Raw genomic sequence first — 24,656 nt, forward strand, 5'->3', positions numbered from 1 at the left:
CAGCAGCTCTTGGCTAACCTCACTCTCAGCAAGATAGCTTGCTGCAAGTCCACTTCTGTTGCACTGTTGAACCTCAACGCAATAATTTATTACATTGGGAAATAAGCATGAGAAAATCTGACCCTTTCTAGAACACCATGGGACCCATACACCATACAGGACACCAGACAAATGCAGAGATGGTAAATTACCAGCTTAGAAAACCAAATCATATTAGCCTAAACATTTCAATGGCAAGATTGATTCTTTCAGTTAAAACCAATGCTATATCCACGAGGTATCCACTAGCTCTCATATGCTTTAATCATGTAACCAGCACTCATGAGGGCAACAAATCCCTATGTCCAGAAAAAATAATAATTAAAAAAAACCTTTCAGATAAAAATAAAAGCACCCTGATCAGGAGATGAGTTTCCCCATAGTGCATATTGACAATGAACAGCTGATCCCATACAGCCGGTACAAGATACCATTACTAAAAGCCAATTTCCAAACAGGTCACATCTTTATTAAAGGTTAGCTACAGAAAGAGATGCAGGAATAACCGTGCACGTAAGGGGAACGGACAAAGCCTGCAAGATATGCTCTGCTATGTTCAAAATGCCCTTTCCTTTTTATCTCCTAACCTTTGTTATTTTGTATGAAACAATGTCACCTGGAACTATTCCAGTCACTCCAGTCCTTCCGGTGAGGCCATAGGGAAGACATTCTGATTCTGCTTCAAACTGAATGCTTATGCACCATCAGAATTTGTTTCTTCTACCAGGACACTTACTGATATCCTGACTATCTATTGTCCATCACCTGGTATAGTAATACCTACCAGGAAAACCTGCTCTCTGATACCTAGGCTGTTATGCCACCACATAAAAACCCCTTTGTCCCAGCACCACGTGTGATGTCTGAGACAACTGGTCTCTGCCATGTTGCTTTGCACAAAGGTTCCTGCAAATTTCAAGCCCTTTATGACAAAATATCAAAAGGGAAACCTTATCTTCATGTTTACAGTATGCAGCAGATATGGATACAGATCTCATTCAAAGCTGTTGCAAAACACTATAGTCAAAGGGTCAAAACTTTCTTTCTTTTTTTAGCTTGCTGCTATTGTTAGCTTCTTTTAACTATTCACTTCTCTAATTATCAAGTTTTAAACCAAACAGAAACATGCGGAAATGCAGAAACAGAGAGAACTCAATCTTCACAACTGTTCTGTGCGCACATGTAAGAAAACATCCAGTTTCTGCTGAATCCCTTCCACGAAGAAGAGAATTTCACTCCACCGAGCAAGAGCAGCTCTGCTACTCAATACATAACTTGGGCTCATTGACAGTATTTAATTTGGCTGTGCATTTGCCCTTTGGATAAAAATTATTTTCCAGACACCTATCTTAAATTGCTTCTCAAATTCTGGTTCCTTCTGCATTTCAGATAAGCATGTGAATATATTTTGAACTGCTATTTCCATTTGTGTGATCACGGGTATGGAAGCCTACTGTTCTGTAATTAACTGGAAGAGTGCAAGTGAAAGAGTCTAGGCAATAAAGCCTGTCTTCAGATCACACCCGAGTAGAGCAGGATGAGAGTTTATGATCTGAAATTCAAAGGCCTCGGATTGTCATTGGGTTTTAATTTTGCTTTTGAGTCAGCTAGCCTGTTACAGAAGCAGGGACCAGCTATATTGTTCAGATCCACACACAAGTCTCAGGTATTGGTGTAGTATTTGGTTTCCATCCAATGGACCTGTGTTAATACTGCAATGCCAGCAAAAGCAGCTATATGCTGAAATATATTTAAATCTGAACACTTATCTGAACAGTCCCTGAAATGTGCAAAGGAAGAGAAAGGGCAGGCTTATGGCTCTGCCAGGAGAAAACCACCCTATGTTTGCCTAGTGCTAGTTATAAAACTTAAGTTTCCTGCAAAGAAGCTCCTCTTGTAAGAGCAGAAGCATCCAGGTGTGCTCCTATTACACTGGCTCCAGCAGGGGATTACAGCAAACCAATTCTTGCCAATACAGCTACTTCCTAAGCAAAAAGGTTGCTCAAGATTTATCTTATGGGCAGTATCTTTAAGTTATGAGGCTCTCAGATTCCAAAAACCAAAACTATCCAGTGGCCTCCAGTTTGTGCTACCAATACTGCAGTGAGCCCAAGGTCACCTGCATGTTACAGTTCTGCATGTCAAACTTCACTGCATCACCCAGCTGAGATCACAGGTCTTCCTGCTACAGCTTGATCCAAAGCTCATTTAAAGCAACATAAAGACATCCATTGACTTTGTTTGGATTTTGGACCTGTTCCCAGAAGCACAGAGGACTCTCTGATAGCTCCCAGCATCCTAAAAACTAGAGGCAACCCATCAGCTCTAGTTCCAGCTAATAGAGGTCAATGTTGCACATAAACAACAGGTGAGGTGGCAGAATTATTATCCGCATTCTTGGAGTGCCTCCATTTGGGTTAAATGCTGGTGACAATCATATGGTGTCACTATTCTGCAGTTTTCATGATGTCCCACAAGGCTGCTGAGGAAACCTGAAGGGGCTTCAGAGCCTATGGAGACTTCAGTTAGTTTTCAAAAAAGTCTTAAAAATAAAAAGCATTTTTGGTTTAGCACATTTTGTAACCCAAAGAAGAAGTCATTTTATACCAGAGATCACTCTGAAATATGCTCAAGTATTCACTATGTATTCATTTATCTTACAGAAAATATCATAATTTTTCTTGTTGTATTTAATAACAGCCAGTTAATTATGTAAAATCCCATCCCATCTGCTTATTCCTTCACACAGCGAAATCAGAGGGCTTGATTCTACAGTCATTACTCAGAGAAGGAGAGGCATTGATTTAATGGACTTCCTTGAAAAGGTATTACAGTATAGGATTCTCCAGTATTGATTTTGTGACATCATAATATTTTCCTTAGCAGCAGACACTGATGACTCAAGATAATCTCAGAACAAGATTAGGCAGGGGCAGCCAAGGTAGAGAAAGAAAATGACCCTCCCAATTTACAGTAAGGTGACTGCAATCAAATATTAGCCATGTTCTTTGTTTTGAATAAAAGTTCTCTTCAAAAAAAACCCCAAAATATCCGAGTGATGTTTCTCCCTTTCATCTCTTGCCCTGCTTACAATCACTTTCATGAAGCTATTGTGAGCGAGAGCATTTTTTGTAGGTTAATAGTCTCTCTTTGAAGGGATTAAAGTCACATTGATTATTAATTATTTTGTGATGTTTTAAACTGATGTAAATGTCCAGAAGCTCTGATGAGCAACATCCTGTAGAAATCAATACCGAATTAAACCAGAAGCAGCAAACCACAATAACAACAAAAAACCTCTCTGCTCAGCTCCTGGGGGAAGCAATTGTGACTTGTTTCTGTTTGGAAGGCATACCTCCCCTTAGAGAACACCAGCAACTGGCACACATGATAATCATTTCTCAGTTATCTAGAGCATACTTATTTTGATGTGTCTATCTTTCAGACTTCAGGCAGTCTGCAGATACTTTGCATACGGAACAAAGCTTGGCACAGCAGCGCTAAGCAAATAATAAATAAACTAATTTCATTGCTGCTGGAAAATGTTAGAGCTGCCTTGCAGTACTCTGGGAAAAGACTAATTAGCATTCCTTCTGTGGATTTTTTCTCCCCACCAATCCTCTCTACTGTTCCTCACATTTTAATAGGGTTTTTTTAGTTTGATTTGGGTTTTTTGTTTGGTTGGTTTGGTTTTTTTTACTCAAGTTTAAGATTTCTCTGTTGTTTTTAAGTGGAATGAGAACTTGACCCTTCTCATTTGATAAGTCAACAAGGAGCAAAGGTTTTCCATGTTAAAATTACTTCCACATTAAAATGACTTCCATATGAACAAAGAGGGAATTATCCCAAATAGCTGTGGTGCAGATAAGAGACACATGCCAAACAGCAGGTTACACAGAGGTAACAATGTGATTGGGACAGTCTGGGGTCTACTCTGGTGACTTCCCTCAGCCTTAAAGAACAGCCCCTTCTTGGCTGATTCTAGGCATCTGTCAAGGAAATTATTGAAAGCTTTTAATATAGGAGTTGCTGATAGACAGCATTGTGACTGGGACCCACTTCTCTTATCCCAAACATTTAGCTTTGCATTATATAGTGAGAAGTCAACATAACTGAATTGGGAACCTACTGTAACACATGAAGGAGCTACAATTGTTTAAACACTTCCGACATGACCAGGAGATCTATGTCTCAACCACCTAAAGAGCACAGAAGCCTAATCATTTTAAAATCACAACTGTTAGATTGACAAGCAACATTATCTGTTTTTCCTCAAAGTACTTAAAAAGCCATTTAGGATTTTCATCCCCCAGGAGGTTCATATCTACCAAACAGCTATCTCATGCTAAATCTCTGGCTGACATAGAAGAGCACAGAGTTGTTGATTTCTGCTGCCTCCATTCAGCTCCTCTGAAGTGTTCAACCCTCATGCTTAGATGTCCCACTCATTTTTTCCATCCCCAGTATTATGTTTCCTTCTCAGTCACAAGTGCCTATCCCACATATCTCTTCTCGACCATGTTGCCAGCTCAAGATCAGCATTTTAAAAGCTGAGTCTATTAATTCCCTTTAAAACATATCTCCTCTCTCTTAAAAACATCACCAGCTCTCTTCCCTGTTACTATCAGTTGTGTCATCAACTTTGCCATCACTGATTCTTACTGTAAAACATGTCTTCTCTAAATACACACATATAACAGAAGAGAAAATGCAAAGATAGCCACAGTAATTTGAGTACAGCACATACTACTTTTGCTCTGGTACAACGCACTATCTTTATGGTGAGCCAGACATGATGCATATCACTTTATTTCTGGAACTCCTTCATTTAAAAGCCACTGTAATTTCCTAGCATGAGAATGAAGGTGTTCCAGAAATTAAATGCATCACATTTGGCTTACTGTAAAGATAGCAGACTTCTTTCTTAGGAGTTGGTCCCTTCACTGGCTCTATTCATCCAAGGTTACACAGTACTATGAAGAGCAAGGTAGCCTTTCTTAGTTTTCTTAGTATTCCGAGGTACTAAACTCTGTAAATACTTGATAATTGTTAAAAATGTTTTAAATTTAAAAGTTTCTTTTTTTCTTTACATTGCAATCAACAATGGAATTTCAAATAACACCTAAACCCAAAATAGAAATATCAGCCAGCATCCCTTAGAGATAACAGAGTGCTAAAAGGACTCGGTGCCATCATCACCACCAAAATTCACATTGTGGTGTTTGTTATTTTTATTTCCAGCCAGGAGGAAACAGTGACGGAACACTGGGGCTCCCAGCTAGGAAATCAGCCTTTCTCTTACAAAGGTTTCTCCCACAAAAAGGGGCAATGTCCCGATGGGATGGATTTTGCTTCAGATCGTGAATTGGAGATTCTCTTGAAAATGCCACCAACAGAAACACATTTCCTTTTATTGGGTACGGTTGTGCTGAGTAAAGTGCTACAGAATCTAAATCTCTTTGTATGCCTTGGTCCATCTAAACCTCAACTTAGACTTCACTATGACACCAAACTCCATAAACTGATGTACTAGTGGACAGAAGTCTACCTGCTAGACATAAAAAGTTGTCTTTGCTAAGAGAAAGAAAGAGGGTGTTGCTGCTTTATATGCACAGCCTGATGAACATGTGTAAGACAGATACACATAGACCTCAGTCTCCTGGAGAGACAATTTTCACCAAACAGTGTCATCCTTCATACTTAGTTCTACTTGGAACTACTGCGACAAGCTTTCTCTTTGTTTTCCTACTGACAGCATTGGTCAGACCTTTTTGGAAGTGTAATAGATTGTAAACTATGCCCCACCATCAGGTTTGGCATATTTAAGATGCTTTATGTCCTCTACTTAAGCTCTCCCTTCTTCCACAAAAATAAAACAAGGAAACATAAAATCACACAGGTGTGACTAACAGCATGGGACATCTGACACAGTGGCCACATAATCTAGGGCAGAACTTCAACTGGTCAAAGCTCAGTGTAGACAGGACTAAGGGAAGGTTACTAGATTGAATCTAGAAAAGATGGCAAAGATAACATCAGCCACTGGGATCAGGGAACGTGTCTACTTTTTATTGTTCTTTACTTGGCTGATATACAGCTTTTCCCTTCAGCTATGATCAGCCATGCCTTTACCACACCAAAAGGTGACGATTACAAAGCAAGTAGCTACAGACTATGCCTTCCAGCCCTTCAGAATGGAACACCGGACAACGCAGACCCATTGCAAAATGGCTATATATTAACTAAGAGAATCCCACAGCAGAATGGCTGGAGGCTTTTCTCTGAAGCAAGAGTCAGCCCTGTTCCTCTGCCAAGTACTGCAAATCCATATCAATATCTGAGGTCTCACACAATGCCTTTCTTCTGCTAGTTTCTAAACTAGCCATCACAGGAGAAAACCACCAAAGAAAATAAAGAGAATTATAAAGGTTCAAGATTACACTGCTGTGTTTCCAAACAGAACGATTACGGTGCACAGAAAGCTCTCACATTGCATTGTGAAAGAAGGAACTAAATATTAGTAGCCCATGGGCAACAATATCAGGCACAAAACATGGAGCATGTAATATCCCTGTTTGATCCCCTTTCGTCGCTGACTGTACCAGCAACTTCCCACAGCACCAGGAGTTAGAACAAGTTGGCACTATTACTTTACACCCTGAAATAACAACAACAGAAAGGGAAGAGAAAATGTGCTTTGAGCAGTTTTATCACCGTGCAAAGTCTGCTGATGATTTTACAAATTGCCAGATGGGTATATCAAGGCCACATCAAGCAGATACAGCTTAGCAAGTGACATTTGGGCTGCTAAGGCTGAAACAGCAAGCACACAGACATCAGTTTTGCCCATCTTCAGATTCATCAGTTCAATGACACTTCTTTCTCAATGAGTTTAACTTCCAGGTGAAACATTAATTTAATAACCTGAGGCTGGATTATTTTAGTAGTGTTTCAACAGGTTGGCAGAACTAAATGGCACAAACCTAGGGAAATGCCTTGTTTTAAGATTAGTTGCTTGCAATTATTTGTCACTGCAAAAAATATGTAGACATTAAAGAAGACAAAGTGAATTTAAAGTTGAGGAAAATAGTCCTATTGCAGTGATTTGAAACTATCACTGCTCTTGCTTCTCCAGCTTCTCCCCTGTAACCATGCTTACTTTGAGCACCCACCAAAGTCTGTTTTTCTCTTGCTGTAGTGTCTAATAATAATGTACAAGGTAACTAATGACAGTAGACTTGCTATCCAACCAAACTCACAATCCATGACATGAATCTGTGCCATAGTGTCACTGATGCAGCTCTATCTTGAACTACAGCTTTACCTTCCCTCACACTATAAAATTCTGATAACACTCATCAGCTTTTTTTGTCATTGCAGTCCTGGTTGGGCTGAATTTTATTTGGCTCCAAAGCAATGGTTTCCTTCCAACAGAACGAAAACCTGAGGCCTTTGCTACCTTCAAACATTACCAGATTTCTTGACATCCATTCTTGAGATCCATTACTTATAAGTATAGTATTTTACAGATTTAAACTATCTATCATGAACTGTGATTGTGGGATAAAACAGCCACTTAAAACTATGTGAACTTCTATATTCAGAAGCAAACTAGAACCTTTACCTTTCTGCTGGGCCATTATGTACACAGTCTTACTTAAAAATAAAGATAAAATAATAAAAAAAACCCCAAATCACCAAAATCCAAGGAACAAAACTTTGTCTGTATATTAACATCTTATCTTGCATAAATGCATGTTTCAGCACTTAGGAAAATGAGACAGCTGACAGTTGACTACTATATGTGAACAGATGCTGTGAAAGCTTCCCTTTAAATAGTTCTGTCAGTGTAACATCAATTTCAGAAGTGACACCGCTGCTGTTCTAGGACATGATCCTGCAAACTCTTATTCACACAGGGACTTCTGCTGATTTCCACAGAACATTTACATTTATAGGACTCTGAGAGGTCAGGTCCTTAGCTGTGGAGTTCTGCTTAACAGTGACTGACAAATATACAACAAAGTTTTTAGTAGCGCTGAACACTGTGTGTTAGGGCAGTGACATTTATAGTCAGCTGTGTTCACCTAGATGGCACATACATTTTCTAAGTTATAAGAAGAACATTAAATACGCCTAAGGAACCATTAATGGAGCAGCAGTGTAAAGACAGAGAATGTCATGTGAAACCAAGCTTGTAGTATTAAGCAGATTTGAAAACTTAATCTACCAAGAAGATAGGCTAAGCCTGAACATTGCACGGGGCTGATCCGAAAGCAGCGTTAAATACACCGCGATACACCCCCCGTCCCTTTGTTGGATGCATCTTCACAAGGGTTCTCTTGCGGGATAGGGGTGAATGAACGATAAGACACATTTAACGGGGAACACGTCGCGGCGGGGCGCGTCTCCCCGGAGCCGGGGGGTGCTGAAGGACAGCGCGGACCCCGGCACGGCTGGGCCCTGCGGGCAGCACCTCCAAGAACACCGCATGGCCCCTCTCTCGGCACCGCACCTGAGACACAGGTAACTTCGGAGGGGCAGACGATGGAAGAAGCGCAGCCGCAGCTCCCCAGGGCACTTTCGGGGGGGATTCAGGCGGCGGAGCGCACCCCTCCGCGGGCTGCCCGCCCGTCGGGTCGCGGACCGAGGGTCGCACCGCCGCCTCTCTCCCCACTTCCCCTAAACCCACGGGCAGACCCTGCGTGGTTCCCTACGGGAGCACAAAGCGGAGCCAGCAGGGGCTGAGCCGCAGCCTCCGCCGTCCCCCGGCGCCGCGGTCCCGCCTGCAAAGCACACAAAGGCGGCGCGGAGGGGGCTCGGCGCCCTCGGGAACGGGGAACCCGCACCCTCCCCTTCCCCGGCACTTACCTTCAGCAGCACAAAGAGCCAGAGGAGACAGGACCGGGCCCCCGGGGCCCCTCTCCGGCGGCTGCCGGGCATCGGGGGGGACGGCGGCCGCGGCCCAAGGGGGCGGCTGGGCAGGGGGGGCTGGTGCTCCTCTGCCCCTTGCCTCCCTCCGCTCGGCTCCAAGCCGTGCCCGGCAATGGCGAATTGCGGCAGCATCAGGCGGCCGGCGGCGGCGGCGCCGACCTCCCCGCCGAGCGGCGCATCCTGCCGCCCCCCGCCCCTTTTATTTGGGGTAGGGAGGAGGAGGAGGAGGAAGAGAAGGAGGAGGAGGAAGCGAAGGCGCCAGCGGAGGGTGTCTCCCCTGGCAGGAGTTTGGGTGATGCACGGGAAGGGGTGGGGAGAGCCGCTCACCGGCTCCGGCAGCTCCGGCGGCAGGAGAGAGGGATGGGAGACGGCGGCCACCGCCCTCGCTCCCCCCACACTGCCCTACCCCGCCCTCAGCATCCCCTCTCTGCGGGGCGGCACCAGGAACGCAGCCCCACCGCCGCTCCCCGGCACGCACATCCCTCCCCATGGCATCTTCTCCTGCCCTCTCCCCACCGCCGCGATCAGGGGACAGAGAACGGACGGGGCCAATCTCTGCCCCGCATGGGGCTTCAGGCTGCTGAGGGAGGCGGCTGCTCAGCAGCTCCAGGAGCAGCAGCTGGCACACAGGCGCCAGCAGCAGACACAAGGGTTGGGAACAACGCAGACTCTCTTACAGCTGCTATCTGGAGGGACAATAAGCGTATGGACAACTCTTGAGTGGTTCTAAGTACAGAGCTAAGCCTGCCTGCAAAGGATGGAGAAGAACCCATCCTGGCCAGTGAGATATTCAGGCCCAGTGATTAGAGGGGTACATGGAGAAATCTATGATCACATCCTCTGTCGTCTTCCCTCCCACATCCCACTCTGTGATCATTCGAGTTGATCAGGAACATCTCCAAACTTAAGGATAGGCAAGCTATTCAGCCTGCAGAAGACTCCAGGGAGACATTATTGTGGTCTTTCAGTACTTAAAAGGGGCCTATAAGAAAGATGTGGAGAGACTTTTTAGCAGGGCCTGTTGCAGTAGGACAAGGGGTAATGGTTTTGAGCTAAAAGAGCAAAGGTTCAGGCTGGATATGAGGAAGAAAGTTTTCACAGTGAGGGTAGTAAAATACTGGCACAAGTGGCTCAGAGAGGTAGCGGATATGCCATCCCTGGAGACATTCAAGGCTAGGCTGGATTCTGGGCAACCTAACCTAGTTTAATAGGTATATGCTCATTGCAGTGGCATTAGACTAGATGACCTTTGAAGGTCCCTTCCAACCCAAACTATTCTATGATTCTCTGTTTGCAAAAGTCTTGCTTAAGATGATGTTCCCCAGGGAAAAAAGGGGGGTGAGAACTAGAACAAAACCCAAAACACCTATATGTCCCACTTATTTGACCACTATGATGAAAATAGTCTTTCCAAAATAAGAAGACTACATCAGAATCTGGTTTGTTACCGAACACAGTTTCACTCACACCAGTATAAATTAGGGTGCATCCTTGGTGCAGCTATCAAAGCTATAACCAACACTGATGTCAACAAAATAGGGTTATAAACATAATAAGGACAATTAGGGTAATAAGCATGTCTGGGACATTACACTTCAGAGTAACTTGGGATCTAGATGTGGTTCCATTGCTTACAGTAATGGCTTGCCACCTCACTTTTCCTTACAAAACATAAAATAGTGGCTGAAAGTAGATTCAGGGTTTGTTTTCAGATTTTCCAAGTCATTTAGGCAAGATGAACCCTATTACATTCTTGGGGGAATATCCTTGAAAATGATCAATTACAAACTTGTTTTCTAACAGCGGTACTAAATTAGACAGTAATGAATCTGCATTTCTGAGCCCTGCGTGGCTTATATAGGGGGTATATTTGACTTTCATACAACTTTGTCCTTCAGTCAACACAACTGTGATTTCAAAGTGGCCAAAGCCAGGGAGGGATGTGCTTATTTTGCACTGAAATGGGCCCTTGAGTGGTGATTTGCCACACTTGATGGGGATTAATCCAGAAAATGAAGAAATTCAAGCCCTGTGTAGATACTGGCACAAAGCCCAATTTTAGAGCTCCAAAAGGCAAGTGCTATTCATATCTTCATTTATAAGAAGCTGGGGACAGAAAAGACCTACTCAGTGCTGCCAGTGAAGGACACAGGCCTCTCTTGGGTACCCATCACTCCATTGGTGTTCGGAGTATTATCTGGAATTGGTAAGCAAGGGGTTAACTGTAGCTAAATTCCCTTCAGTATACAGGTTTAGAAGGAAGAGAGAAGTTATCTGAAAGACAGAATAGTGAATTTCTTTAGGAAATTAAGTTTGTCACCAGTACTTGAGGGCTGTGGATTGAACTTTAGGCTAGGAACTTAGTGTTTATAAGTAAATTAAATTGTGATAGTCTATTATTTTTGACATTAAGAGTGCACTTTCTGCAGTCTGTGTTCTCCAGCATGCCACTCATTTACAGTATTTAGATGTTAAAATGAAGACACCTAAAAAGCAAAAAATAAATCTGGATATAAAATTCTAACAGCATTTTAGCCTCAGAGCAACACTATCTGAATCAAAGAGTTAAAGTGAATAAGCACTGAAAGATGTGAGAAGGGTTTCTGGAATGAAACCTTTAGTAAAGCACGAAGATATTAAGAGATTCTGTTCCAGCTGATGCAGCAAAGAAAAATGCAGCCAAGAGAATGCAAGAATTGCACCACTTTAAATCATGGGGGTCTGGTGATGCTCAACCTTCTCAAGATGCGACAGTGCTTTGGAAGATGCCAAGCAGAATCCTTCAGAAAATTAACTAATTATTTTTTAATTAAAGGAAATTAAAAGATGGGGTTTAGCAACTATTCAAGACTGTGTTCCATACAGGGAATAGAACAGTTCTTGCCAAGGAAAGCCTACACCTGAACAGAGAAAGAAGGTGTGATATGCACAAAGCTAACAAGCAAAGTTTGGCATACTAGAGAAAAAAGAAGCAGCAGCAGCTATGAAAACAAGGGCAACCTTAGTTATTTCTAGCATCTAAACAATAAAAACAGCAAGTCTATTAATAAATAAGCAAAGCTTGAAAAATAACAAGACACCTTGTAATATCCATGGAAAGAGAAACAAGGCAATTTGTGTTTGCAAATGGTCAGCTGGTGAAAGATACCAATACAAGGGTATTCCTGAAGCTCCAAAAGTCCTTTCAGCCGCTATCCACTGGTCAAAAGTACACCAGTAGTCATAAGGTTTCCAAAGAGCTCTCTAACCCACTACATCACTCCAGGAGGAAAGGAAGGAAGCACTCAGCAGCATACCTCACAAACTCATCTGGAATTTGGTTTATTTGAATGAAAGCATGCAAACTGAAAGCACAAAAACATACCAGCAAAACAGTACTCAAACAGGGAACTCATTCTGGAGTCAAAAATGGCCTTTTCTGAATCAGATACTGAAACCTGCTTGGGACAGTGCCAACTGAAACAGATTCCTAGTTTACTAATGTAAAAGGTCTAAGGACTTATGAGTATGTAAGTCTATATAGGACTAAGGTCCTATAGCAAGGACTAACTCAAAGCCCTGACCTTTGCATTTGTGCAGCCCCTGCACTACAAAGCAGCTAACTGAACAGGGAGTCCTTCACTTCACCAGCAAGTTCTCTTTACTCACAGAAGACTGATGCTTCTTAATCCCTGTCATCTTTTCCCAGAATTTATCGAAGGTCATGTATGGTATTACAGCATGGGTATGCCCAGAACATGGTGCATTATGAGCATTTCTCATTTTCCCATTCTAAGCATATACTTGGAAGGCATCCTAATTTGTCATGGGCTATGATATACATTGGGCTGCAGTGGTATCAGAGCTGGTTTAATTGACTTTGATTCTCTCTATATCCACCTGGCAGAATTACAGTGAGGCGGAGAACTTGGAGCAGAGGGACCTGACAGCAAGGTGCATAACAAGGCATTATGATACAGATGGAACTCCCAGAGTCCTGTCTGTGCTCACCAGATTTACTGCAAAATCTGGGGGTGAATTACTTTGTGATGTGCAATATGCAGGAACATGATAAAGATATTTCAAGGAACTACAGGACACTATAGACAACCAGTGTAGATCACTAGATGACACAAATCGTTCCAAGAAAACCCCCTTGCAAAGAGCAGCACCTACAAGCAGGACTCCCCATCAAACACATCTTGTCAAGAGCTTCTCGAGTAGCTCATCAACAGTTTGAAGGTTGTGCTAGTGACAACACTGGAGCTTTACCTTTAATTTAATGATCCGATGAATTAAAATAATCGTGGCTGCTTGTAATCAGTGATTTAATGACTGTAATATCCCAACTGAACCAGCATTAATTACCATATATCACCCTAGATTATTAGAGAAAAACAAAAATCAAGACTTTTTGTGATTCAAACGTTTATAACAGTGTTCCTGCTTGTAGCATTCAGGTTTACAGTGAGTTCTTCCCTTGCTCCAGAAAACCTCAAAGCAACACTCAGTAAGATCTACCGAATTTCTCTGGCCTTGGGGGCAAAGCTGTGAGTTTCCATTTATTAGCTGCAGTATAAGCCCAGATTTATATGAAGGTTCGCTGGCTTCAGCAAATTTATATAAATATGGCTTGAAATCAGGTTTATAAAGATAAAACAAACAAATAAACCCCAAATTGTAAATAGAAGTCCTAGTCCATGAAGTTTTTGAAGCAGAGCTGTTTTTCAGTGACAAACATTTATATGAAAAAGAAGTGTGGATCCTTCTTAAATATATTCTTACCTAAAGCCCTTTCATTTCAACACAGCAATGGATAAAACAATAACAAAACAAGTGCAAAGGGTGGCTAAAATAATGTACAGAGGTTGCCACTTACGAGTTCAAGTGCAAATTTATCTTAGCTTTCTTATGTCCCACAGTCTCCCTAAAAAACAAGTTGTCATTTATGTTTAAGATCTGTCTTTTCATAACAAGAATGATTGACACACTTCAGATGTACAACCTGACCAGCTTCCAGATGCTTATTAGTCTTTCAATGTAAGAAAAGCAGTGAACTATATCACAAAAGGTCATTCTCCTCTAAAAACAGTCAGAGATCTGTGGCATTGAAACTGTTCCTCGTAGATAAGTCTGAAAGATTTTGCCTGATATTTCTTTCCTTTAACATTGTGCAATATTCACTGAAATAATGTTTGGAATGGAACTGGGGTTTGGGCTTTTTTCTTTTCCCCAGACTATAAGAAGTAAACCTATACATAAAAGCCGGTGAGATTATTTAACATATGCAACTTTGTCTTATCTGGATGCTAGAGGATGCCCAAGAAACAGCAAGTTCTGTGAAAGGAGTTTTACATCAAGAAAAATATTCATATATGTTTACTTTTCTTGTGAGCTATTAAATATTTGATCAGCCCTGCCTGTTATCAGGATTAATATTTGATATTAAAAATTACTGTGGTTTCTAATTGTGCTCATTTAAATTGTAACCTCTATGTTTCCTTCTAGTTGCAGTTTGCTTCTCCATTTTAATCTGTGAGCAGAGCATGTCAAAGGCACACTGACAGGGGGGAAAGAGAGAGGTTGAGAATTTCCATCTGTCTTTAACACCTTCCCCAGCCATAAAAGACAACCTGCTTAAGATGGGTACGTATTTATAAGGGTAATTCTTAGTAATTCAACTGTATTTTAAACTGCAGAACCATCCAGGCTCTTTGTCTCCCTAAAAAATGAAAAGCATCCAGAAGAGACTGGGCTCTGGCTCACTCCACAGTCAGACACAGACTTTAGTACTTTTCACCTCTAAAACATACTGACTTCCTGTGACCCTCAGAGTCTTTATTGATTCACAGAAATCTGAGTCATACTTACAGGAAACATTTCTCTCCCTGAAATTTACAATAGGAGCTGCAATTTTGCACAGATAACATCCTTCTTTTCTCCCCTGGCATCCATGCTCATTTTTTTTCCTCTGTCTTCATGGTACCAGCTTACAATATCCCACTATAAATGTGCATGCCTTAAATCAGTGCCTTTTCACTCCCATTTCCCAAATGGCCTAAATAAGCAGCCTTTTTGCATTAGTGATATTTGTTTCCTACACAAAGATAGCAGTATTAGCTTCTGTGTACTACTTCCCAACCACAGGTAGCAAAGCATTTTTCAGGAGAGTAAGCATAGCTGTTCCCCTGGCTCTGCAGGTAAGAGAGGTATATAGCTCATGTGCTCTATAGCATCAGAAGGCCATGAACAGGAGTACCTCAGAGTCAAAGTTGCACCTTGAAACCAAAGAAGAAAGCCCTTATGAGGTCTGTAGTCAGATTTGTTACCATGGCCGAGCAGCAGTGTGAAATTCAAACTAAGGCAAAGGAACCTTTTCATGCATTGAACTGAAGTGCCTCATTATTTTACCTGCTCCCTGCCTTTATTCCTGCAGCAGCATCTGTGCTGCAGCACTTTTACCAGGGTACCTACTGGTGGGGTCAGCAGCCCTGATCCAGCCTGGTGGGATACTGCTTCCAGCTCTGGCTACCTTCCTACTGTGCTCTCCCTTTGCAGGGACATGCTCTGCTTAAAGAAAGGACTTCTAGCATCTTCTCTGCTTCATGAAAACCCCAGTCATCAATCAACCATCAGCACATGACTAAAGCAATCGGTCACACCGTTTGATTAATCATGTCAATTACCAGGTAACTCAGAGTAAACAATTTCAAAAGCAACTCACTGAGGACAAGGGGCCTGCAGCTAGATAAGAATAGGTCAAATCACTTGAAATCATAAATATATTCATAAAAATCCCATTTCATTCACAAACAATTTACTTCCTAGGGGGTGAATTTCATTCAAAGAGAGAAAAGGCAAGATTCAGCAAGTCTATTATTGGCACAGTCAGGTATTCTAATCACTGAGGAAAGCATTTTGGCAGGATTTAAGAGAATATTACACATTATATGTAAATAGGAAGAAAGAAAATCTGTAGATTTATGAGGTAAGGCAATAATGTTTGCTATTTAATTTCAGTCTTTAACATTTCAAGATCTTAAGGGTCAAAAGGACTGTTAAGCACAAAGAATGGTACTTTGCAGGATTTCTGCTTTCATTTTTGCCATCCTGTACACTCTGTGGGCCCATTCCAGAGTAGCTGGGAAAAATGTCCAACAGTAGAAAGAGAAACAAAACCTTTATCAAATGTGCAAGTGTTAGAATGTCTTTACAGGGTTTCCCCTCCATTCCTCAGACCCACTACACACCAACTGGTAAGGTCTTAATTAAAGATTGTCTTTTTTCCTTTTCCTTGATCGCCTCTAAAGAAACACATACAGTCTATCCAGTTTACATAAATTAGCACATTAATATGCAAATACATCAATTATGAACTTAACACACTCAGACTAATAGAAGTTGCATTATTGACTTTGTTAGACATAGAATGCTTTGCTTATTTTTTGGAAAGCAATTTAATAGAGATTGATATAATGAATCAGCAAACTGGTTTTTTCTAACATGACTTTCACCTCTAGGAATACCTCTTCACAGTTCATATAGAAAGAGGTGGGTGTGAAAATATGGTAAGACTGTGTGGTTTGCTGTCCCTACCCTGACATCAACAACCCCTTAAATCAAAAGAAAGCTAGCAGACCTGAGCAAGTCAGTCAGGTAGCCATGCTGTCTGAGGGAATTAGGAGAATCAGAGCCCTTAGTTGCTGCTTTCAGTTGAAATCAGCATCAACTCCTCTTTCTTCAACAGAGCAGCTGAAGTCTTGGATAGGATGAGCATGAGTCCCTTGAGCACATTTGCAGCCTTCTTAACACTTGAGTCTACAGTGTTAAACATGTAATGTACATGTATGTAAACATGTATGTACACCCATACAGCCTGTATGGGTGTTCAATCTCCACGCAGCCCTACCAGGATGACGCGAGGCAGCTTCACGTACACCACCACCCATTGAGCAACACCAAAGGGGTAACTCCACAGGTAACAGCTCTGCCTGGGCTGTTAGTTGCTTCACCATGCCCAAAATCAGTGTTTTTGATCAACCTATTTTGACTCCTGCTGGGGGAGGGCAGAGGATGACAGCTCATTGCAGACATTCACCTAGGTTTGATGGGGACAGCTGAGGCAGAAGCCAAGTGTCTGTCTTCTCCTGCTGCTGTCCTTACCCAGTCTCAGTGGGAGCACACCAAAAGCTATGCTCACACAGTGCTCAAGGAAGGATAGTACATATGAGGACACACATTGCCCAAATTGAGCGCAGATATCACCCTAGTAAAGCAGGGGGGTTTATTCAGTTATAGACTTCCTATGTCCTAAAGGAAATTATCTGATGTTCTGAGTCTTCTACAAAGCAGAAAGGTTTTTTTTTTTTTATAGCGGAAAATCTCCCAGTTTCTGCAAAGAAACCAAAGTTTGAGCTGAAAAAGGCTAACTGACATACTGTCTCCTGCCCTGATCCACATGGTCCTTACAGGGTAGTGCTGAAGTATCCTGAAGGAACATGGGGGAATCCTGTGCTTCAGAGGCATTTCAGAGCCTGGAGATTGTCAGTCTCCAGTGGGGGTGACAGGGGAAAAAAGGAATAAAATATCCATCACTGTTAGCATTCTGCAAAGGAGTCCCTACATTAGCTCAGCCAAGGTTATCAAATCCATGACAAATATGGGATTCACTTTCTTATGCTTGCAGACAACCCACAAGTCTCAAAGTGCCAAATGAACTAAATTGCTATGAAATTAGAGTCATACAAAACTACATGCAACAATAAAACCCAGAACAATCTTCATTTCCATGGCATTTCTGTCATAATTAAAAATATTCATAGAGCTTTATACAGCATGAAATTACCTTGGCATTTCCATATCATAGAGTAGAACCTTGGCACCAGCTTGGGGTGAAACTCTGAAGCCCCAGGAGGCTGCACATCACACATCAAACAGGCCTCTACAGAGCTGTTCAAGTACACACCAAGTGCCTTGTAGAAACAGAGGCAGCTATGAAATGGTTGGAGCAGTCCCGATGCTTTTGGACAAGACAACTCCGACATTTTTTGTCATCTTAGGAAACACACACAAAGCAGGAGGTAGATCAATAGTGTAGAAAACATCAGAATGACATTATGGGGACTTTGATAGAGGTAATTTGTTTCCAAGCATAATAGCTTCAGCTACAATAATTAAATGTGAAGCTTTACTCAAGCCGTGCAGGGAAACAGACCCTCTGAAGCAGGCTGCTAGCTGACATGACCTAAATACACACACAGGGCTAAAACCCACTGAAAACAAAGGCACCTGGGTACAGTAATGCTCAGAACCTGACTATAACCAAAAGTAACTAATAAAGGGTGATGCTGACAAGATCTGATATATCTTATATCATCTATTCAGCAAAGGAAGTGGAAATGTGGAATTCCCATTCGAAATGTGAGAAGTGTCATGACTGCTTTCTGGCAACAGATTGCTCCATTAAAGCATCATATTCCTGCAACAAACAAGTCAATGGCACAGTTTATAAGAGAAATACCACTTATTCAGTGTAAAAGGCTTAAGGTCCATAGAATTCATATGGTCAAGCTGAAAATAATTCACATGTATTCCAAGAATACTTCAGTTTTGAGGTTCCCACCTATTTTCAACCAATCCCCTCTTGGGCAGTACAACACAATCCCCTCTCCAAGTCTCGTTAGATATTTGCTCCAAGGAATTTTATTGAGGTTTGCTTCTAGCTTGGGAAGCATGTTGATCATGGACAGCTTGAAATTAAGGGGACTCCCTTATTTCCATAGCACACATAGATGGTTAGCAGAAAGGCACAGATACATGGTGGAGTTTGAAACAGTGAGACACAAGTTTAAGTAAGCTCTGTTGCAAATGTTTTACCATGAAAGCCCTTGTGAGAGGGTGCATATTAAAAAACAAAACAAAAGCAGCAAACAAAACTCTTCACTTTCTGTCCCATCACTGAGTGAAACAAGCAATGTTGTAATATCAAGGTGGATTTGAATGCATTGCCATCAAAGTAATTTATTTTGACCGAGCTGAGAAATGGGATCCTATTCTACATGGCAACACACTTCACTGCAAAAATCTGACTGTGCCAGAAAAAAATCCAGCATATTGAGGTCAGCTGAAATCCCTGTGGAAGATGAATCTAAAGAGGCAGACAATACCCAGGTGAAAACACAGATACTCAGGATAATGTTCAATGCATTCTGAAACTCAAAGACTTATCTGCAAGACTTCTGTGCGTCACCCTCATGACACTGACCCATCCAACCTGAATCAAGGTATTTTATCATTTTAAAGGTGTAATATTGATTCAAGTAGTCAGCATGACAGGAATCAGAAAGATGGTTACTGTGCTGACAACAAGTTCGTTGTTGCAATGATAGGGAAGGAATAAAAGCTGAACTATATAGCCAGAAAGGCACAACTGAGCCTAAAAATGCATGCTGTCTTCCAAGAGTCTCACAGGCAGAATAGACATTGAAGATACCCAAGATAGCTGTGTTCTTGTCACTGGAATGGCATTAATAATGTCGGAAAATATTTTCAAAGAAGGAGCTCGAATAATAATGGAACCAAAAACTTGCTGTTAAGGTCATTAGCCATGCAGAATGCACACTGGTGGGCATTAAAGTTGATGCTGACTATTAGAGAGTCCTCACTCAAGAAACATGATTAAGCAAGAAACTGGTGGATAGCCCAAGGAGTAAGTGAAACCCTTGACTGGTAGCAACACATTCAAGTCCTCCAGATTTCAAGTAAGACACAGGCTATGAGGCATTGGGCATAGAGGAGAGACATAGCAGTTTTGGGTCTTGAGATCAGTCACCATCAGCTGACAAAGTACTTGCATTTGACTCTCCTGCCAATATGCAATGCTGTAGAAAACCAACACACATATCTTAAACACCCTCTTTTGTCAGACTGTTTTTCATTAACAACACTTGTCTTTTGTGGCTACCACTGCTTTTCCTGGGCACAGCTGTAGAAATATTGCTGTCTTTTACGGGTTTTGTGCTTTCTAGCCATTTACACCGGTGTTCTAGCCTTATTTAAAGTATGCTGACCTACTTATTCACTTTATACTGCAGCTTCACTGAGTACTGCTTATTAGTGTCTGTTAATCTAAAAACATCCTGCTGTTGTTTTTGGTTTTTTGTTGTTTTTTTTTTTTTTTATTCAAGCACTTTCTATGTACTTATAAAGTAAAATAAACTCATCAAATGAGAACAGGATCAGTAACCAGCTATTCTTGGTGCTTCACATGCAAGTCTGCAAACTATTATGGCACTCGTTTTTAGTACGAGCTCTCCAATAACCCTGAAGTATTTGAACGTTAGAATCAGTGTAATCAAATTATTTTAATTTTCAGTAAAAATGCATAACATTAAAGCTTTATCAGATTACACTTTGTTTCCATACACCTTAACCTATGCCAGGCAATATTTTGACTTTCATTTGAGTGTGGAAGAGAGCTCTGCAATATTAATTAAGCCTTAAAATCTCTCTCCATAACAGGAAAATATGACTATCTCCATTAAACAGATAGGTAAGCTGTAGTCAAACTGTGTTTAATGACTTGCCTGACTCAATGATAAATCCAGGAATAGAGCCAAGAAGTTCACTTTCCCAATTCCTTCTGCTTTATCAGTGAAAAACATTCTCTGACTGCGGGTAAGTGTTGCTTTGGGTAAACACGCATGAACTGCCTCAATGTGTGTTGTTGGTAAGGCACAGAAGCAAAATTCACTGTTTTTCTCTTTTGGTCATATATAAGGAAAAACTCCATCCAGCCATGTTCTAATTAATATAGGAAGATGGTCAATTTAATATGTTGACATCAAAGCTAACATTTGCTGACAGTGTATACCATCTCGTTAAATTGAAGGAATTAATTATAACAGTTTGTCAATGTCAAGTTCTGAACTAGAAGCTCCCAAAGCAATGAATGCATCATTGCACCTTGTTTGATCTAATTTTCCTTTGCTGACAAAGTCAAATATGAATGTGCCAATGTTTATGAACTATAAAGCTTTTCCAAATCCATGCATTATTGTCTGACTGTATTTTGCTAAAGTAAAAATCGATGCAAGTGCAGCACACTAAATTAGACCAAATATAAGTGATACAGTGAGCGTGTAATATCAGTGGTAGCCTTCTGAATATATTAGTGTCTTGCAGAAGAATTAATTAAATTGGTATCAAAGATAACTCTATTGCTTAATATTCTACAGTGAGTAAGGAAAACCCTTCAATGAATTTAAGATCCCCTCAGGAACACGAATGTCATTGGAAACAAATAGTTGCTAAAGTATGCCTATGCAAACTGGGTAAGATTTTAGAAGAATTATCATTGAATTGGTGGGATACATCTACTAATTCCTATTGCTCAGGTTAGCCAATGTGTTGGGAGGGACATTCAGAGATGTACCTCTGAATTAGAGGGATGGGGCAAGGACATACACTAGACTACTTTTGTTCCACCACTAGCGTATGGATATATAATGCATTCACTAAGTGCTGACAGTATAAATCTTCTCACACCTGTACCCATAATGTCCCTCTGGACCCTGTTTGTGAGTGAAAATAAAGCTAAGCATCAAGTATAATCTTCCATAAAACTGAAAAGAAGTTTGAAGTCATCCAATCCTTTATTCCCTTACTTATTAGGGTAAAGAAGGGGAAAATATGGCTGAAAAAAAGTTTCAGTTCTGTTCTCCTGAACTTTATTTTTACTTCTTTTATAGGCAGAAGCACTGCAGCAGATTCACAACAGCACTTGTTATTGCCATACTTAGCCCTCTCCTTTTTTTGCCTGTGTTACTCCACAGCAGTTCTGCAGGACACAAAATGCATAACTGACTACTCCTGTACATATAGACATGCTCACTACCTTCATGCTTTATTAATCTCTCTTTAAGGCTAAGTTTCACACTTGACAAGTTGCTTAGTTATCCCAGGGACCTAACTGGTTATGTATTGAGTACCTTTACCTGATGGGGAAAGGCTGGGGTAGGCATGTTTGCAGAGCCCAAGGGCTCCACCTCAAGATTAGGCAAAGAAGGAAAGGAGACCAAATCCAGGGAAAATGAAAAGCTACCTTTGTCGTAATCCATCCACAACTATATGTCATTACATTGGGCAGCAGTGTGTACTAATCAGTAACAACTTTTCCTAAATATCTTGTTTCCATAAACCTGGAATTTCAGTTCCTTTATACTCACTGCCAAAGAGCTTGTATACAACTGACATTCAGTAATTACAGGGCATATTATTAAAAGGTAATCCTAGGGATTAGCCCAAATCCAACTCATTAATTTGTTTTTTCACCCTAATATTTAAATACAGAATAACTATGTAAGGGAAACTGGATGCTGAAGAAATATAAAGATAGCTGACAAAACTCTGACTAAGCTTGAAGCCAGCTGGATCCAGGGTTTTGGCTGTGTCCTGTTTCTATAGCACTCTCTGTGCTATATCCTTTGTCAGATATAGCAAATTTGAGAAATTACGTTGGCATTTATTTCTTCACAGGTGTTTATCTGAGTTAAGCTGCAAATAGACACGAGTGCCCAGTGCACCGAGAGGTTAAGAAACTGTATAAACACAGCTTACTTTACTTTGTTAAAGACAGAAAATAATGTCAGAAGATGCTCAACAGCCTTATTGCAATTCAGAATCTTAATCTGATACATTACTTTTGCATTACAGAATCCTTGGATGTAAATGTGAGAGAAACAGGTAAGTATGTAATTCTAACCATTGTCAGCTTCAACAAATTACAGTTCTTACTTTCCCTACATAAGTACTCTGAGTAAGGACACTGGGGGTGGGAGGGTGGAGAAGGGATTTCCTAAATCATAATATCAGGAAGAGATCATTAAATGCTTAAAGAGCAGCAATGCTGGTTTCTCCTATCCCAATAGGGAAAATGATGAGACTTAAAAGATGTAATTAAATCCCTCTACCTTATCCTCACCCCAACCACTGCAGTCCTCTGCTCCAGCATCTTAGTGGATTCTTCCTACCTCTTGATATGGGTGCTTGTCTCTGCCATACTGAATTATGCAGAATACAGAGAGGGTTACGGGGAACTCCACCATCAGCCCACTGCTGAGGTTCAACAGTATTGTCAGCGACTTGAATAACGTGTTCTGAAGCACTGCCACCCTGTGACAATTTAAAGTACAACAGGTATAGTTTTCTATAGCTGTAAAATCTGAGCTTGTATGGCACATGAGGTTAAAACCAGCAAGATTTATGGCAAAGAAATAGCTCCAATTAAGATATAGTAAAAAACCAAACAGACACACACACAAAATCCACACACTAAAACCACAGTGATCCTCATACACTGCAGCAACATCACTGAGACCAGTTACAATGACATTTTAAACTGAAGCATTACACCAGTGTGTGCAATATTACATAAATATTGCATTATCAGAGGATGATAAACAGCCTTATGGAAATTCAGAATCTTCATGTGATGTATTATTTTTGCATTGCAGAATATTTTCATGTAAATGTGAGAAAAACAGGTATCTATGCCAATCACCCCCTTGTTCAACTTCAAAAATCACAGCTCTGATTTTCCCTACATAAAATAAATACATCGAGTAGGACACAGGGAGATTTTTAAGCAGCTCAGTGAGCATAAGTCTTAAAGATGAAATGGTCATTTTACACTGTAAAGAAAAACATTCTAATCTCTGAGAAACCACGCTCCTCATCTCCACAGAGACATAAAGTCCAGCCCCATGCATGGCATAAAAGCAGTGGATTTCATGCTGTTTGACATGACAGGTACCAAAAGCAAACAGGAAAATCTGTGGCATTGTGACAATAACTTGTTAACATTCAGAAGTTGGAAACAGGAGAACTAAAGCCACTACAGAGCCTTGCCCTGGGAAGCAGAAAAATGCTTTCCTATCAAGGCTGTGTAGTCAGACTATGAACATAGATGCAGCATTAGCTCAGTGTAAAGTGTACACAGCTTTAACTTAAGTGAATCCATCACTTGAGCCTTCATCAGCTCTTGACCTTAATATTACCATAATGTAATGATTTCTATGGGATAATAGAAAGAAGCCATGGCTATGGAAAGGGACCCCATGAGATTTCAAGCAGTGAGGACAATGAGATCCTCTCAGTCCTTCCTAGTAAACAGCAGCACTTTTCCATGCCTCAAAAACATAAGTGCAGCTGAACATTAAGCAGATTAGGGAAAACCCACAGAAAGTGAAACAATCTGGTGCCTGTAGTCACCAGCAAATGCAAGAAGTCTGACACTGGTCGCTTGTGCAAATCCAACAGAGGAAGCTTACAGCACATCATTAACACAGGGGCTACCACCACCACCCAGGCCAGCATCTGCTCCCAGTGGTAGAGGTGCTTATCATTTCTTTCTGCTTCACCTGCCACCCTTTTGTAGTCTACCTGCAGCCCCTTCCACTTCACAGCAAGTCTCGATACTCTGGCTAAGGGCTTTGTGCATTGTATTTTGGGGACAGGGCTTTCTATGGGCATGTGGGAGCTTTTAATTGCAGTCAGGCCCATATGGCTCAAAGAAGTTTGTGGGAGGCTGCTCCTGGGATCAACATTCGAGGACAGAAGCATACACAGGTCTGACAGCAGTTCTTCCACAAACACCACAAAGCACAGGGTACCATAACAACTTCTCAGACTGTCCTCCATGAAAG

At 41.3% G+C, this 24,656-nt stretch overlaps 1 protein-coding gene across 2 annotated transcripts in view; it reads right to left on the reverse strand.

Moving 5' to 3' along the window:
* Positions 1–9,175, reverse strand: part of PTPRO (protein tyrosine phosphatase receptor type O) — a 133,938-nt gene extending 124,763 nt beyond the window's left edge. For both annotated transcript variants that reach the window (XM_034063221.1, XM_034063220.1), the window contains exon 1: positions 8,911–9,175. In XM_034063221.1, the coding sequence (XP_033919112.1) occupies positions 8,911–9,105 (195 nt within the window). In that variant the 5' untranslated portion in view covers positions 9,106–9,175. The remainder of the gene's footprint in view (positions 1–8,910) is intronic.
* Positions 9,176–24,656: the final 15,481 nt, after the last annotated feature.

The sequence above is a fragment of the Melopsittacus undulatus genome, chromosome 5, assembly GCF_012275295.1.
Source record: "Melopsittacus undulatus isolate bMelUnd1 chromosome 5, bMelUnd1.mat.Z, whole genome shotgun sequence".
NCBI lineage: Eukaryota > Metazoa > Chordata > Aves > Psittaciformes > Psittaculidae > Melopsittacus > Melopsittacus undulatus.